Raw genomic sequence first — 19,497 nt, 5'->3', positions numbered from 1 at the left:
ACATGGTAATTTTATCCACTCGTTGCTTGATTTATATCAATTTTAAAAAACTCATAATTCATATTGTTTAATTTAATTTTAAATTATTAAAAAAATATGTAAATATTTACAAAATAAAAAAAAAAGATAATAAATTTTTCATTTTGTTTACAATGTAACACTTGACTGGTCGTTTTTATTTCCATTTATAAATTATTATATTTATTTTTCATTTACCAAAATACAATTATTATTATTTTGATATCACTTATCATTTTTAGCCTTCAATTAGCACTTATATTTTAGGGTCCAAACAAAAATAATTGAGGTAGAAAATGACCCGAATTAAAACCCTTTTTAGTGTATTTCAAAATTTGCATAAAAGGATCATGGGTTCGTAGGATCATAGGATCACAAGAAAACCAAAAAAAAAAAAAAATATATATCAACAACGTTAAGCTTTGATGGAAGGTCAAAATAACCTTTTGTAATTTAATTTTTGTCTAGATAAATTTGAGAAAACTATTTTTGAAAATTGAATTATTAGAAAAAAAAAAAATTTGTATTTTGAAGTGAAAAATAATATTTACTATGCATAATTTTGCACATCCCCTAAGGATCATGCATCGGTGTGGAAAAGGGGGGAGTTAGATGGCCAATTAAAAAAAAGAAAAAAAAATTCAACAATGTATTTGCAGCAATAATTGGGAGTTTAAAAAATTGATAAAATTTTTTTTGTAATGTTTTAATATTGAGTAATTAATTTTTTTAAATATTTTGTTTGAATTAATTTTTTTAAATGTCATTTCATACTTGGATAAAAAAAAAATCCATCTGACTTTAAATAATAAATGAACACACAACTATAAAAATTAATAAACTAAAAAATAAATCATAAAAAAAATAATAAAAACATTAAAATTAAATTCTTGGTAAATTTAATATAACTCAGTTTGAATAAATATTCCATCACATGTGTACATCGAGAGAGAAAAAAGAAGGAGAGCAAGAGAGAGCAAAAAAAATTATTTCATGAAATATTTAAAAAATAAATAAAAATACCAGTAAAAATGGAAATTTTTTTATATCGTGATGAGAAATAATTAAAACTGAAAAAACAATGTTAAATAAACATAAAAAAAAATAATATTTACAAAAAAAATATGAATATATTAATTGAAACTTTGAATCAATGATAAAATATATGTCCTCGTAAAATATAAAATATTTAAAAAGGATAAAAATAATTTTTTTAAAAAAAATCCATTCGATGGTATTATCTGGATTTTTTACAACGAGCACATAAAAACTCATGTAACTTGAGAATATTGTACAAAAATATTCAGAGACATTATCATCATAAAAAAAAAAAAAGAAAATACAAATGCAAAAATAAATTATCATTTAAAAAGAATAAAATTAATTTTCCTTTCAACATTATTATAATTTATTTAAAAATAATATATTCAAAACAAAAAAAAAAATCGATTGATTATTCACCCTATTTGTAATTAAAATAACAATGATAATAATCATACTAATTTAAATTATTTTTTATTTAAAATAATACATAATTTGATGTTTTAAAAACATTTTAAATTTTCCATCAAACAAAAAGGAAAATAATAAAACTTAAGAAAATGAATAAAAGAGGCTTTTTGATGGAAAATGAGAGGAAAAAAAAAATCTTGGAAATAATCATCGCATAAATAACGAGGTATAAAAGTTACCTCTAATAATACAAGTAACAATACGAATAGAGGGTGAGAGGGTGAAAGGGAGATGGGGTGGGTTTTGAGGGTGGAAAAGAAAAAGAAGGGTGGAAAAATAAAATGAAAAAACATAAAAATAAAAATAAAAATATAGGGAGAGAGAGGAGTACTCATGGACGAACGAGAAAATGGTTATAAGGGGGGTTGTTAAACAGGGCTGGCGAAAGGGAGGATTTTAGGGAGGGCTGATAGAGGGTTACCCGAGGGGTGGAAAAGACTTCGCACCGAACAGAATCGCGAGTGAAGTATGAATAATGCATTATTTTATTTTTTTTCTTTTTAATTTTTTTTTAACAGGGTTGCTCAACTTCTTGGTGGTACATATACAAAAAAAAGATAAAATATAGATCTACGCATAATGTAATAAAAAAAAAATAAAAATCTATATACACACCCTTTCAATGAGTTGGAATATATTTTTTTTTATTTTCGTTTTTCAAGCTTCCTTCAATTTTCATTATTTATTTTGTTTTTTTTATTTTTTGTATATATTTTTTATTTTTTTTTTTTTGAATTTTATTTTAAACAATATTTAAAAAAATGTATTTATTTTTTTTTTTGATATAAATTTATTGACATACAAGATAAAAATATATACAAATTTAAAAAAAAAAAAAAAAATCCTTTTAACGTTAAAATTTTTATAAAAAGTTTCTTCATAAAGCATGAAGATAAAAAATCATAAATTAAAATATATATTCATTATTTGGCTAAAAAAAAAAATAAAAAAAAAATTCAAGATGAAAATTTTTATAAAAATAAAAAATAAAAACTTTATGATTTATTATTTTTTCTTATTTTTATTTTAGATCAAAATTATGCAATGTAAATATATGATAATGGAATATAATGAGACAAGAAAAATTGCTTTATCGATAAATTTAAAAATGTAAAAAAAATAAAATAAAAATATCTAGGGAAAAAGATATTAAATAAAATATAAAGTATATTTTTTATAATGGTTTGAAATCCAAGATGTTTTGATGGGTAATCGGGTCAGTGTAACATACTTTGTAGTACACAAAGCCGGATGTAATTCCAGTACAAATGTGTGAGTATTTGACCCGACGGAGGTTGTGTTTCCGGCAAGATGAATCGCCAATTCCGGACGTGCCAACACCAGCAGTGCCACACTGGCAGCAGCAGTAGCCAAGCCACACAGTAGTGGTTTCAACTGGCGCTTATATACATCAACTGGAAAATACATATATATATATTTACTGCAAATGCACACTGTAAAACTTTATTCTATTGACGTAACGTAAGCTACAAGAGCTGCCTCCCGGGGGTTAACAAACCTCTACTCCATTTCCTACATCAAAACAAGTAGGTCTAGTTCAAGGTCTCAAATGGAAACAATTTCATGGTCAAGCAATTAATATTGTTAAAGCGAATCTACTTGAATTTTTTCTATTATTATTTTTAGATATTATATTTAAATGTTTTTTTTAATTTTCTATATAATATATTTTCATCGATTTTATTGAATCAATTTTTTTATTTAGAGTCTTTAAATTGTGTGTGATTATTATTAAAATATTTTTAAAATATTTATTATGGCAAATAAATTAATATGCAATTATTAATTTTTAATTAAAATTTATAATTATAATAATTATTTTATAAAAAAAAATTATGATAAATAAATATATAATATTTTTGTGCAACAATTTTTGATACATTTGTAATTAATTAATTTAAATTCAAATTAATTATGAATTGATTCAATTTTATTATTATTTTAAATTTTAAATATTGTATGAAATATTTATTTAATTAATCTATTAATAATATGTCTTAAAATAATTATGATAAATAAAAAATTCAATTTTATATTTTCAATTTATTCTGATGAATTTAATAATAAATTAATTAGTAATTAATTAATTATAATGTGTCTCAATCATTTTATTATTTTAAAAATTAATATTAATAATAAAAAAAATATTTTGCATACTAAACAAATTTAATTAAATAATTAATTTTTTTACTTTTATAGATATTTTAAATTTTTTACCAATTTTTTTGTGTTGATTCATAAAATATTTAGCTTCGTAATCTTTCAAAATTTATTTTTATTTATTAAATAATGTCATAATTATGTAATGTAATTTGTTGATAAAAATATACTAAACTATTTTTACATGTATGCGCTCTACAAAGCAATGCCCATGTCATAATAATATTAAAAAAGCAATAAAAAAAAAACTATATATTCTATGATGTTCATAGAATATTATATCAAATGAAGTGTGTTGTTAAATTGTGCATCTTTTTAGTAACAAGATAGGTATTCTAGTGTGTTGGTTAATATTATGATTCACACGATTAAACGACAAAGCTTTTGAGTTAAGTGAAGGGCAATTTTCAAGTGAATGAACATAGCTATTGTAAATTATTTAATATATATTATATACATATATATTAACGTGCGGTTTTTTAAATTTTCAATGATGTTATTGATGTTGCGTGAATTTTTAAAATAAACAAAATCATTATAACAAAAATAAAACCAAGACGTTTTCATTTGTTTCATTTATCAAGATGATGTCAACCGATAGATATGGGTACGTCATTTCAAAAAAAAAAAAATAGCTAAATCAACTTTAAAGAGTTTTAAATTTTCTAAAATTAATTTTACAGTAATCCAAGACCAATGCCTGTTGATATTGTTGATAAACTAATTGGCTCTGGTCGTTGGCAATTATTATTAACAGTACTATTAAGTTTTTGTACATTTACACATATGTTAAATACTGGAACTGAAGCATTGATGCGTCCAGATGGTTGGTGGTGTAAAAAGCCAACATTTTTAAATAACTGGACAAATGCCCAGTGGATTAGTTACAGTCACAGTTCAGATTCAGTAAATCCAATTAAACATAATTTATAAATATATATAATTTAAATTTGTTGTTTTTCTTCACAGTGTGTTGGTGTTTGTAACAGAAATCTGTGGGACCATCAAGTTCTCGCTGATGGTCATTTTCAAGGTTGTGAAATTTATGATATTGATTATAAAATTTTGATTGATGTGAATTACAATGACAGACCACCAATGACAACAAATAAAAAAATAACTTGTCCATATGGCATTTATTACAGTTCACTTGGTGGTCAAAGTCTTGCTCAAAAGGTAACCAAATTAAAAATAAAATCAACAAGCATCTTTAACAATAAATCAAAACACAGCAAAGTAAATAAGCAATATTATTTTTACAGTTTAATAGAGGATGTTTGGATGGAAAAGTAATGTCAAATATGTGGCAATCATCAAGTACATTTGGTAGAATAATTGGTTACATATTTATGGGAATTCTCGGTGATTGGATTGGTAGAAAACCTGTTATACTTATCTCATGTGGTCTTGCACCAATAACAGCTTTAATTGTTGCACTATCAAATACATATAGTCTTTTTGTTGTATCAAGTCTTATCAATGGTTTTTTTGACGGTGGTTTTTCTCTGCCACTTGTTCTCATCATGGAAATAAGTACAAATGAACACAGGTCTGGTTTACTTGTCATTGGCTGTTGTTGCTTTGCCCTAGGAATCGGTAAATATTCTCCCAAAGAAAAAGAAAAATAGGACATTAAACAATCCAAAATAATTGATGATTAATTTCAGGTTTAACACCGTCAATTAATAATTTATTTCATTCATATGATTTGATGGTAGTTTTGTTAAACACAACTCTCCTTGCAATATTTCCGTTCAAAAATATAATCCCCGAATCACCAAGTTGGCTATTTTGTAAAAATAAATTACCTGAACTAAAAAGTATATCATTATTATCATCAAAAATGAATAAAAAAAAAGTAACAAATTATGATAATTATCGTATAATTTATTATGGTCCAGAAAGACATAAATTACCAAAGAAAAAATTAAATTTGTGGAATTTATTATTCGAGCCAGAGACAGCATGTGAAATAATGGGATTGATATATTTAACTGGTTTATTTGCACTGATATTTGGATCATCATATTATTCAATATTAGCAAATGTTACAAAATCACAATTAGCAAATTATTTGTTGGCAATATCAACAATGATTGGTACATCAACTGGACAATTTTGTTTGTTATTGATGGGACATAGAAAAATATTGTTAATATCAATTTTAATGTTGTTGATAAGTTCATTGATGTTACTGATTGATTTTCACAATGATAAAGTATCTGATACTGGACCAATAGCAACATTTCTTTTGATAAATATTGCTGTTGTTAGTTTGAGTTATGGTGTGCTACTTAATTATAATACAAGAACAGTACCAACATTATTACGCGGCAGTTTATCTGGTATTTTACGTGGTACTTGGGGACTTTTTGTCTGGATCGGTAATCATGATTATGTTAAATTTCCAACAACTGCATTTGGTATTATAATGGCTTGTGTTCTTGCAACATTATTTTGTCTCAATATACAAGATTTATATCATCGTGAATTGCCGGATACTATGTCAGACTCCATCAACTTCAGACTGTAATTTATATTTTTTCTTTTTTTTTCATTTAATAATTATAAAAATAAAAATGCTAGTTTACTAATTAGTAGCTTATTTTTTCTAGAAAATCAAAACCAAAACGATGGAAAATTGAAGAATTTAATGAGTAAATTTTTATATATTTATAAGAAAAATTAATTAATAAAGTAAAAAAAAAGAAATGTTTTATTGAACGAAAAAAAATTTAAAATGAATAATAAAATATAATTATGCATTATCAAACAAAAGGTAAACTATTTTGCATGTAAATAAGTCTATTGAAAAAGAAAATTTAAATAAAAAAAAAAAAAAAAATGAGATTTTATTTTTAGTGTATATTCATGGTTTTATTTTATTTTTTTTTTCTATTTTATCTTTTGCATTTTTATCTGCAGACAAGGGGGTGGCATCATGTTTATCTCACTCTTTCTTGTGGAATTTTTTTTTTATTATAAAACTGGCAACAGTGCACGCCCAATCGATTTACATAGACACACACAAAAAGTGCTTTATAGGGTTTGTGGGGGTGAGACAAACTGGGGAACAAGGGTGCATCAATATACACCTTGTCCAAAGAGGGACCAGACTCTCCCTTTTTTTATATATATATATATTTTTTTTTTCACGCTTATTCTTCCTAAAAGCCTCGTAAAAAATGGCATTGTCTGCTTCGTACCATTTTTTTTTTTCTTTTTTTATTTATAATAATTTTTTTTTTTTTTCATTTTTAAATTTCATTTATATATATCTTTTGTTTTTGTCGAACATAATTCAATTCATATTTTTTTATATATGAAAAAAATTGTACAAAATATTTCTGGGTGTGGTTATTTAATTATATTTTTTTTTTAAATATAAAGAGAAATATTTTTATTATATAACTAAATTCCAGTCTTGTTCAAAGAGCTTTTGTATATAAAAAAAATAATTAAACTTGAATAGAAAATATTAATATTTCATTATGAGATAATAATTATTATTATTTTTTATTTTTTATTATTATTTATTATTGTCTTGTATTTTTTATGGAGACTATTGTTTATTTTTTTAAATAGTATTCTCTTGGGTACGTGTCTTCGTTTATTTTTTTTTTTTCTTCAAATTATTATTGCACTGTTTTCACACATTTGAACTTATCTCCTCAGCATCCCCTATAGTAATTTTGACCCTTAAAATGGCTTTATTTTATTTTTTATAGACAAATATATATAGAGCTCTAATTTTTTGTTTTTTTCTTCAAATATATATTTTTTTTATTTATTTAAAGTTGGGAATATCTTTTGGCGCTTTATACCTGCCCACAAGTGGCGTGTATCTATGGTTTAAAATGAAAAAAAAAAAAAATATTTAAAACAAAAAATAAAAAATATATACACTTGAGGGTGACCCTCGTCAAAAAGTGATCTCTTTTTTTCTTAATTAATGGCTTTTATATTGAGTTACAAAATTGCCCTTTTACACGCTTTTTTATTATTTTATTTATTCAACTTTCTTCATCTTCTTTTTTTTTTCTTTCAATCACAACTTTCACATTTGAATGAACATGTGTGTGTTTTTTTTATTATTATTAAAATTTAAAAATAAAAAAATAAATTGGCAATAATAACAGACACAATATATGTTGTCAAGAATTTATATTTAATTTTATTATATTACCTCGACATTTTATTGCTAGTAGCTTTCCATCGTAATTTTTAATTTTTTTTATTAAGTAATTTATTTTATTATTTTGTATGATTTATAAAACAAAATTACACTTGTAAATACCGATAAAGCGATCAGATATCGAAGAGACATCTGACTTGTTAAATTTATTGCCAATCCAACTTTCAACTTTTATAATAATTTATTGTTATTTTTTTATTTTTCGAATCATATCTTGTTTCATTTTTTTTTTCAGAGATGATAATCGCGTAAATATAATACATGACAGTATAAATGAAAGATCTATTTTCGTATTGAATAAAAAAAAAAAAATTAATTTATCCATCCGTTATTCAATTGATCCATAGATTATATTTTTTAAAAATTTAACAGTTGTCTTATAAGTCTCTCATCCTTGCTCCGCGAAAAAATCTTGTTTTTAAATCTCAAAATTATTTTCAATTGAGCTTTTGTATCTGGACTTGCAAGCAAAGTTATTTTTTTCTTTTTTTATAAATAAATATACTGATTATAATTTCAGTTTGATAATTTAAAAATATAAAGAATTTATTATTTTTTAATTTAAAAATTCTAGTCAATGGACATCATCAAGATATTTTTACAGTTGATTTAACACACAAAAGAGAATATAAACAGGTGGCACCTGCCGTCGGGATGCTGACGATAGAGATCATCATGTTTTATCGGGTTTTCTTATTCATCTTCCTCTTCACCGCACCCATTATAATACATATTTTGGAACAAGAGATTTTATAAGGCACCACGTCAACTGTCATTCTACCCCAAACCAGAATAACACAAGAATATATAAAAAAAAAAAAAAGCCTTATGGTTGTGTGGTTGTGGTGTTGAACTGGACACACACATATACATTGTTGTGCACGAGCCTCAATTCTGGACAGGTGGTTTTATATAAATTTATTTATATACCTGTGTCTTCAATGGTGCTTGCTCGAGGGTAAAACTCTCAAAAACTTGGAAGAGCTATATTCAATAATAATAATAATTTTTTTTTTATAATATAAAATGGGAACATCAGAGAGAAGAGTATAGAAAAAAAGCTGCTTACCACCTGACGGCCTCGTGCCCGCAACCTGAAACCCACTTGCCAAAAGATTCACTTGCTTATATTTACTTTTATATAAAATATACACAACAACAGTTTACTAGATCATCAAATAATAAAAATCAAAAATCAAATCTTCTTAAAAATGGAAAATTTCTAATAATATTTACAACAAAATTAGACAAACTTGTTAAATAATTATTTTTATTCAAAATAAGATCTTTTTTTGCAATTAAAAAATGCATTTAATTTAGATTGATTAATTTTTTTTTTTTTTTGATATTATGGAGAGACTTGATTGATCAATATTTTATTAATTGTTTGAAAAAAATATATAAATTCATCAGCAAAAAATTTGTAATATGTATGAAACTCGAGTTTATGAATAATTTATGATGAAATGTATTTTTACGAGGCATCATGAAAGATCTATTCGGTCATTAAACTCTGCGAGCTCAAGGCTATAATTGAGAGAGCTTTTTTTGCCTGGTCAATCATTATCGATAATTGGTTTATTAGTCATTGAGCATCAATAATTTGTTTTAAAATAAAAATTATTGAGTTAAAAAAAAAACAATTTGCTCGTTTTAGCTATTAAAATTATCAATTAAAAAAATAATTTAAAAGAATTAATTTGAAAATTTTTTTTAATATATAATCTTTAATTTATTAACTTTTTTTCAAAAATTTTCAAGCGAATTTATATGAAATCAATAACATTGAAATTGAAAATTTTCCATTTAATATATGTTGAAATATTTAAAAAGGTTTTTTTTAAATTTCCAATATGTTTATTTATGTTTGTCATTCATTTCAATATTTTATTTACCTTATTTATATTTGTGATATAAAAATGCAGAAAAATAGAAAAAATTTATACAGAAAAAAGACATATTAAATATCACAATGATTATTTTATTTCAATATATATTTTTGAATTTAATTCTTGAAGTTATGTAATGCGTCTAAAAAAATTCCATGACAATTGTTATTTTTTTTTAAATTTAAATTTATCTAAGAATTTTGTTTTTTATTTTTCAAACGACATGACAGATGACAATTGATTTACAGAATCAGCGAGATAAAAAAGACATAAATAAATAAATTTATTTAACTAGCACGGATTTGTTACCGAAATTGCTGGTAATATTTTTTTGATTATATTTTTTTTGAGTGTTTGTTTTGTCAAAGTTAAATATCACAAAAAAAATAAATGCTCTACGTGACAAGTATCACATTGAAATGATTTTTTTTTTCCGTATAAATATGAGGTGTTTGCCTGGCACAATATCAGTTTGATTATAATTAACAGAGGTGTTGAGACAACTTGATATTTTGAGACAATTTTAGGTGACAAGTTTCATCAAGATGATGAATATTAAACTTGGAATATATTTTGGTTTATTATTTATTGTTGTAAGTTTTTTTTTTTTTCATTTTTTAAATTCCATTTTCCAAATAATTAATTAGTATTAAAATTAAATTTTCATATCAAATTTAAAACAAGATTAATTAAATAATATTTTAACAACTGCTATTATTCATATCAAACTTAAAATAATAAAAAAAAATAATTCACTTTAAAAGTTTCATGAAACTCTAAATTTTTATAAATAAATAGAAAATGAATAATGCTTTTTTTCAATTTAAATGTAAAACGTTATGAATAATTTATTTAATTTAAAAATAATTAATTATTATTATTTTTCGTGTCAAGCCAGAGATTAATTAAATAATCTTTCTTTTTAATAATTGCTATGTTTTATTTAATTACACGAAAGACTGATGTCGTGCCTCCAGCATTTTTTTTTTTTCTTCACTCTGAATCCGATAAACATGTCTCGTAATTATAAAAAAAAAAAAAAAAAACTTTCAATAAATCCAACTGTACTGTTTCTATCTTCCTTCGCTAATTTCCTTTACTATTTTTTTTTTTTTAAACAAATAAATATAATTTTACTATTTTTACATAGACAAAGTTCTCAAGACGACTTGAAAATTCCATTTAAAAAATTACAATCAATTATTTATTCAATTCCAAACATTGTAAAAATAAAAAAAAATACATAAATATTTATTTGCTATATTTATTGAATTAATAAAAAACATTTTAATAATTTTTTTTTTTAATTTAAAGGCAGCCTGTCTCGCTGAAGAATGTGTAAAGCCTACACTATTCGCTGACAGTATGAACTATTGTGTAAATACACTGCACCATGGTCGAACTGCATTTGAAAAATTGAAAAAAAATCCAAAAATAAAAACGTGTGGAGTTATCCAGCTGAAATTATGTCTAATGAAACAATATAATTATGTAAGTTGAAAAAATTGAAAATATAAAATCTATAAATAAGCTCAATCAATAAATAAATTAAATTTACTGAAATAAATATTTATACATTTTAAATGAAATATTGTACAGATGACAAATGGCAAAATCAATGGCTCCAATCAAGAAGCATTCATCAATGCTCATGTCAAGGATAAGGATGTTGCTGAACGTATCAATAAAGCTAACGAAGCATGCAGAATTTACGGTTTGTAAATTATATCAATAATAAAATTAATTTCCAACAAATATTATCAATATATTTTTTTTCCAACACAGCAAACACCAAGAAGCTCGAGAGAAAAGTAGCTAATCGTTTCTACGATTGCATCCATGAAAAGCCCGAAATATTGGATTTAATTTACGAAAAATTATGTATTAAATTTCCAAATTTAAATGGCACCACAGTAATTCCTACTGTTGATAATTCTGTCACTGAAAATTCTTTGAATAATGAATTGGAAACTGATGATGATAATGATGATTAACATGAATTTTTAATCTAAAAAATTCTTAGAATTATATTTTGGCTATGGAAAAATAAATAAATAAAATATTACGACCATTTATTTGTGTATTTTTTTTGGCAAAATAATTTATATATGACAAGAAAACAAAAATGAATAATGTGTTGACAGAAAAGTCAAAATAAATGTGACTAAAAAATTATATTTATAGGCAATCGATAAAATAAATTTTGTGTATGTTTGTCTTGTTCAATGTCATTTTTTATATAATTTTATATATTTTTTTTTTTATTTTCTATATATTGTTTATTTATCTACAACACTTTTATGCACAACGTATCTTCACAGTTCGAAGAACCCGCATGACCTATTTTTATTTACGACGATGCAATTTTATCAAAGTTTCGAATAAATTGCATTAGCCCATTACATCAAATTACCTGATCTTGCTACCAAAAAAAATAAAATAAAAAGTTTTACTTGTACAATGGCCAAGCTTCAATAATATTATAAAACTTTTTTTTTATTTTTCTTGTTTTACCAGCAAATTTTTTTTTTATTTTTCTTGTTTTTTTCATATGGAAAGTATTTTTATTAAAAGCCGATTTATATTATTTATTTATAGTGTGTTGTTTTATGTTTTTTTTTTTTTAATATTATTTTTTACTAAAAGCAGTTCATTTTTCTAAAAGTATAGTATAAAAAATTCTCTGTAAATTTTTTTTCTGGTTTGAAATAAAATATTTGCATTTTATCTTGATACATGAGTGAGTGGAAAAGATCAAAGTGAAGATCCATTGTCATAGCTTCTTGGATCTTGAGTAAAAAAATAGACATAATTTTTTTTTTTCCATGTTTTTAAAAATTAAAAAAAAATAGAAAAAACAAGATGAGTTAATTGCAAATATATATTATTTTTAATTAATTAAAATTGCATTTGTTTTGTAATTAATTAACGTAAAATTTATTTACTTGCTATTGTTTAAAAAAAAATCATATTAATTTACAAGATTTAATTTTATTTTCCAATGAAATTTCGATTTTGAAAAGCAAAATCTACAGAGGATTTTTTCTCTAGCACTCTGCTGTTATTAAAAAATATAAATAAATTAAAATTAGTTGAAAATAATTCATGTAAATTACAGGAGAGAATTTGATTACAATTTAATTATTGGAATATTGCTATCCAACGATGAATTAGTCTTTAGTAATATTCAAAAAGCCAAAATAACTTCAAAATTATATTCAACGTAAAATTAAATTTCCTTGAGTTTGTTTTTTCTCTATCAAATTATTATTATTACAGTTAATAAATAAAATCCAAACGAATTACGTTATTTATTATGTAGCTTTTATTTTTGATAAAGAAAATTTAATTATCGATGAGGATAATCTCGGTGAATAGAAGCTGTTTCTCCGTTGATAAGCCGAGAAAAGATGAGGAAAATACAAAAGTGTTTATATATATATTAAAGTGTATTTATGCATGTTTCGCTAAAAGATAGATAAGGTATTCAACTTTGCAAGCACACAAAATGGCTTTTACCAAGTCTCCCTTATATTTATTTATTTTTATTTTAATTTTTTCTTTTTTTGGCTTGCCACATTTACCGAACCACAAATAAAAAAAAATCTCGAGTGCTCATTTCAGATAGGGTGAGTTTTCAAACTTTTTAAATTCTTTGACTTTTTATTATTTTGAATTTTTTTTTTTCTTTTTCTTCTTTGCATCCTTTTTCTCTTTAACATTGAAATTTTACGAGTCCAAATAAACGTGTAAACGTTCCATTGAATTTTCCACAAAATTCAACTTTTCAAAAACTTGTATTACACTTCTGATTTACTCTCATCCAAAGTTTCGTGAATTGAAATAAAAAAAATAAATCAACAAATAAATAATTCAAGAATATAAAATAGTTACATATATAAAAATTCAATTTATTTTACATTTAATATTACATTTTTATATTGTAAAGTTGAAGAGAAAAAAATATATATTATTTTTTTTTTTTACTTTTTTTTGATCATTTATGCAAGTTGTAGCATTGATAATTCGATTTACCATTGAAGTTATTTCTACAGTCATACACGTGTGTTGAATATTCTTTTTTTTCGTTATTTTTTTTTTATTCGATATATACACGAGAAAGCTGAAAAATATCTCTTGGGAATAAAATTATTGCCTTTCCAATATTTATCTATTTTTTATTTTTTATATTTTTATTATTGTCGCATTACTGTAACAGAAAAAAAAATACAACTATTATTTTTTCGAAATTCGCCTTTTGTCAATTGTAAAAAGGGTAGACTTTTTTTTTTTTTAATGTTTTACATAAATTCAAAGTGCTTGGGGATGATTTTTTTTTTCAAACAAAATACATGACAGAAGGGTTCGTGTCTTGGATATTAAAATAAAAAATACCTATGTCCTCAAAGATAAGCCTTTTTAATATTGTCGTTTTATTTTTCACGAGAAAAAATTCTCATCTCCATGGATTTTTATTAATTAATAACTTTTTATCAATATTTCTTAAAAATAAAAATTTAATCCATGAAAGTTAAGCTTGGCTGTAATTAAGAAATGACAAATCTTTAAAATTAAAAAGCTCTAAATCCTTTTTTTTTTTTTGCGTTAATTTTTGAGATAAGCTCAGCTCTTATTAGTAACACAACAATATATAATTATTGTTGATTTTTTTTTCTGTCTAAAATATTTATAAATTTATGTATTTAGAACCTGGTATAATTTAAGTAGCCCCAAGACGTAACCTATCCTTATAAAGTCATATTTTTATTGATTAATAGCACACTGTGGAGAATTTGTATAGGTATATCATGATTAAAGATCAAGAGACCTTTAAACTACATTTACCTAGACCATTTACACTCTATATATTTTGATTAATTATCTTTCAAATATATATTTCTTAATAATACCAATTTAATTTAATTACACACTCTATAAAAAATCTATTTATCATATGATTTGGAAAAAATTTGAATTGATTATATATTATATTTATATATTATTTTCAAGTAGGTATATATTATTTTTTATATTTACAAGAGTAAACGCAATGACATAATGAGTAATTTAAATTTAAGTTGAATTTTTTTTTAAATCAATAATAAAGTATAATTATTTTTTTTATCTTTTTGTCGAGAGACATGATGGTTAAGTTGGAAAGAGCCCTGCCTACAGTGCTTGTGGTCTCGAGTTCAAATACGTCCACAATAATTTTGGTAAAGCTATAATAATAATATTACTCGGTAGTTAGTTTCAATATTATATTTTAGTAGTAGTTTACATAATGCCTTATACTGGTGTTTGGAGCAAATATAATCTAGCATAGAGCATGTGAACTACGCACTTGGTCTATGCCAGGAAATATCTGCCTTGGACACCCCGAATACAAATCATTTTTTTTTTTTTTTTCATTGACAAATGCTTGGAGAATTCTTTCAGCAAAACGGTATTTTAAAATTATGAAATATTGAACTGAATAGTATACATATATTTTTATTGATCAATAGCACAGCATGGAGAATTTTTATATCATGATTAAAAATCAAGAGACCTTTAAGCTACATTTACCTGAACAATTTACACTGTATATATTTTGATTAATTATCTTTTAAATATATTTTTAAATAATACCAATTTAATTTGATTACACACTCTATATAACAAATCTATCTATCATATGATGATTATTTACTTTATCATCACAAAAAAAAAATAACATACAAACTTTAAAAATAATTTTATTTATTTTTTAAATCAATGTAAAATTATATTCATCATCAAAAAATAAATATTTTTACAACAGAGTTCATAACAAATATTTTTAGTATTTTTAATAATTTTTTCATTCCATGGTAAATATAAATTTCTAATACATGAAATAATAGTCTATTGATAAATCAATAATTAAACAAGAAAAAAAATATATCCAGTTGAAAGAATAAAAAAAAAAAGATATTTATATTCCTCAAGCTGATAACATAAAATTTATGAAGAAATAAATAAACAATAATAATAAATAAATACAAATATATATTTATTTAATTTATATATCAATTTTTCATTAAAACAAAAAACCTATATATATTATTTATTTATAAAAATATATATATGAAATAAAATTGATATACTCTATTGAAATTAATCAATTTTGACAGAGTGATCCTTCATCAAATGAACGAGATTGTTATTACGAGTTTGGGGTTGTTGGTTGCGTATATACAATAGGGATGAGAAAAAATAAATATAAAGAGATGAGTTTAACGGATATATAGTTGCTAGGACCCATTTTGTTGATGATAAAATTGAGGTGTATAATAAAAAAATAATACAGACGATGTTGCAGGTGTAATGTCCTCGTAAATCATAAAAAAACCAGTAAATTCAATCCATTTTTGGATACTACAAATAAAAAAAACAAAAATGTAAAAATGACACCAGTAATAATATAAAAAACCAGTGAATTTTAAACCCCTCCAACTTGATCATATAAATATATATATTTTTTTAAAACGACCCACGACGCAATAAAATTTGAAATGGTAATTCATGAATGAGCTCAAACCGAAAAACAAGAAGCCAACACACACACACACATATCAAATTTAATAACATAAAAAATCGATTTTCCTATTTGCACGATGAAAAAAAAAAAAATTAAATTAAAACAAAAAACTGAATAAAAAAAAAAGAATATATAAAATAAAAATACAATCGTCGAATAAATTGCTTTTTGCTTTTGTTAAATTCAAATTGGATTTACGTGACTCGCTATTTTATGTTTTTTTTTATTTTTTTTATTTTTTTTATATTGTTTATTTATTTTATTTTATTTTTTTTGTCTGGAAAATTGGAAAAAATAAATTTATTGATAGAGTTGCAATGTATGGGTATGAAAAGTCGACAAGTAAAATGAAAAAAAAAGAAAAAAAAGTATAAAAATAAATTTGTAATATTGAGAAAAAGGTGAAATGTATATGTAGAGAAAAAAAAATATAGGGATTAATAATCGTAAAAGTCCATGTCCTCTAAGAGCCATAAAGCTCAAGGCAATATTCCTTTACTTGGGACAAGAAGAGAGCTGAGAGAGAAAGAAAAGGAGAGAAGGAGAGAAGGAGAGACAGGAAAAAGAGGAGAAAATGAGGAGGAAAATAATAGACGAGGAGGAATATCACAAATTCACCCCTTCTTTTTGAATGCCCCCCTATTTTTTTATCATCGGTGTCAGAGGAACCCTCCGACGCGCGCAATATTACTCCTCTCATTCCTCTCTCATAATCCAGTGCCCCTATTTTTATTTTTTTTTCTTTCATTTTTATTTTTCACAATTTCATTATATTTTTTGCTCCGCCTCTGACACACACTTGCATATTTTATATTTTATTACATGTACTTTCTTAAAACCCTTTTTTTATATATATTTATTTTCTTAATCCTAATTTTTATCAATTTATTTTTTTATTTTTTTTATCATAAATTTTTAACGTCAATTTTAACTTTATATTTTTTTTTTATTTAATAAAAAATTCTCTCTTATATCTCTTTTATCTTTTTTTTTTTTTATTTCATTTTATCAGATATAATTTAATTTATTTCTGTTTAACAAATTTTTTTTTTGTATTTATTATTTTTAATTACTTTTTTAATATAATATTATTTTTTGTACTTTTTAAATTCTACTGTACGCTTTTGTTTTAAAATATTAATTAACGTGAAAGAATTTTTTGCTTTTTTTAAATAATATCGTTGTTGTATTTTTTTTTTTAATATTTGAGTGCTTTTGATGTATCAAGAAATATTCGCATAAAAAAAAATGAAGCTTTTTTAGGGTCATCTTACTCACTGGTTGATATTTTATTTTCTTGGACATTATCTTGATTGCTTCCATAAAATAAAAATAATAAAAAAATCCTTCTGACTTATCCCATTTATCATCAGTAAAAAAAATAATCTAAAAAAACAAATTTATATCTAATTTAACGTGAAATAAAAAAATAATAAAAAAACAAATTTAATTAAGCTCAAAAATATTGACACAATGCAAAATGTACTTTTTTTTTTTGTTAAAGTGAATTTAGATTGGAAAAAAAAGTAAAAAAAATTATTTAAAAAAAAAATAAAATACACTCTCAATAGAACACAAAGTAATAATTAAATTTCTTTTTTATTTTCTGCACTTTACGTATCCAATGCTGAACAAAATGCAATAACAAGCCTGAATACTCCATGCAGAAAAGAAGAATTTTATTAAAGCCACAATACGTGCATATCTCGAGGGACTAAAAAAAGAATAAATAAAAAAACAAAAATTTAAACGAACTACATGTTTTTTTATTTTCTTATCATCTTTGTCCCGAATCCTGTAGGTACGTACCTCAAGTACATTTTCATTCTTCTGTTGAACCCTCAGGCATGTTTCCCCTTTTTTTTTTTTTTATTTTTTATTTTCCAACTGAACGAGTATCACCTCCTCGTCGTCCTTCTCCTCCACCTCCTTCAATTTCTACTTCACCCCTTGTCCCTCTTCATCGTCCAAGCAAACCAATTTCAATCATCAAAATCAACATTTCTCATTCCCATTTCAAACTAAAGAAAATGAATAAAAAATAAAATAAAAATCACTAAGGAAAATGGAAAATTAAATCGAGTTGTTGGTTCACGAAGTCTCGTCACTCACATTTCTCTCAGTTTCTTGGCCTCGAACCAGCAAAATGTAGATGATAAAATGACAAAGATAAATATACATATATAAATAAAATGAGTAAGAAAGATAGTAAATGAGACGAGTGGGTATAGAAAATTCTAGTCGAGGGGGTTGGCCACCTGAGGGAATCAATAACCAACAAGGGCGCAGAAGTAATGCACGAGGAAATAGAAGGGGTTTATAGGAGGAAAATCGACGCGTTGGAGACACATCGTTGTGTGCAGTATGTAGACGGAAAATTTAGAGGGGATAAATGAGGAGTTTTACCCAGAGAGTGGTGAGAAAGAGAAAGAAAAAAAAATACATTTAGACCCGCCCATGGCACGCGACTAGCACGCGACCAAAAAAAAAAAAACATTTATTATTATATTTTATATAAATCATAAAAATAATAATAATATAATTAAATTGAAATTAAATTAAATATTTATATTATAAATTTAATTTATTTTTAATTAAACTTTTTTTTCTTTTTTTATTTAAATTATTAAATTGAAAAATTTTCTATTTAAAATATAAATTGTATTTTTTTTTAATTTTATTTTTTTAAAAGAATTGTTGATGGAAAAAAATAGTGCAAATGTTATTATTGTATTTAGAGTGAAAAAAGATAGATAAAATATTCGGGACATTTTGTTTTTTTTTTTTTAAATAGCATTATATGGTTTTTTTGGTATTGTATAGTCTTATGTACGAGTGTATAATTTTACATAAGACTATAAAAAGCTGTAATAGTATTATAAAATATTATTTAGTACTTAATAGTACTATGTACTTTTATGTAACACCATAAAGATGAATAAAAAAAATTAACTAACAGTGTAAAACACTATTTTAGTACTACATAGCACTATATTAAGATGATATAATTTTTTTTAAGCACTGCATAGTACTTTGGAGTACTTTAAAGTTTTATGTAACCCTATTTAGTACTATTTAGCACTGTATAGTACAATTATAGTACTGTAATAGTATTACATAGTACTATTTAGCACTAAATA

At 23.6% G+C, this 19,497-nt stretch overlaps 2 protein-coding genes across 2 annotated transcripts; both read left to right on the top strand.

The window, feature by feature from the left end:
• Nucleotides 1–4,295: 4,295 nt before the first annotated feature.
• LOC122849339 (solute carrier family 22 member 15-like) lies at nt 4,296–6,431 on the top strand. The gene is made up of 6 exons (XM_044148031.1): nt 4,296–4,318; nt 4,395–4,617; nt 4,681–4,887; nt 4,974–5,307; nt 5,379–6,240; nt 6,327–6,431. The coding sequence occupies exons 1-6, from the start codon at nt 4,296–4,298 to the stop codon at nt 6,370–6,372; spliced, it is 1,695 nt and encodes a 564-aa protein (XP_044003966.1). The 3' UTR covers nt 6,373–6,431.
• Nucleotides 6,432–10,281: 3,850 nt separating this feature from the next.
• On the top strand, nt 10,282–11,850 carry LOC122848146. Its single transcript, XM_044146004.1, has 4 exons — nt 10,282–10,388; nt 11,110–11,286; nt 11,395–11,509; nt 11,581–11,850. Exons 1-4 carry the CDS (start codon nt 10,341–10,343, stop codon nt 11,787–11,789), a joined length of 549 nt encoding a protein of 182 aa, XP_044001939.1. The 5' UTR covers nt 10,282–10,340; the 3' UTR covers nt 11,790–11,850.
• Nucleotides 11,851–19,497: the final 7,647 nt, after the last annotated feature.

Source organism: Aphidius gifuensis, linkage group LG2 (genome assembly GCF_014905175.1).
Source record: "Aphidius gifuensis isolate YNYX2018 linkage group LG2, ASM1490517v1, whole genome shotgun sequence".
Lineage (NCBI taxonomy): Eukaryota > Metazoa > Arthropoda > Insecta > Hymenoptera > Braconidae > Aphidius > Aphidius gifuensis.
This window is presented reverse-complemented; position numbering and strand designations above follow the sequence as displayed.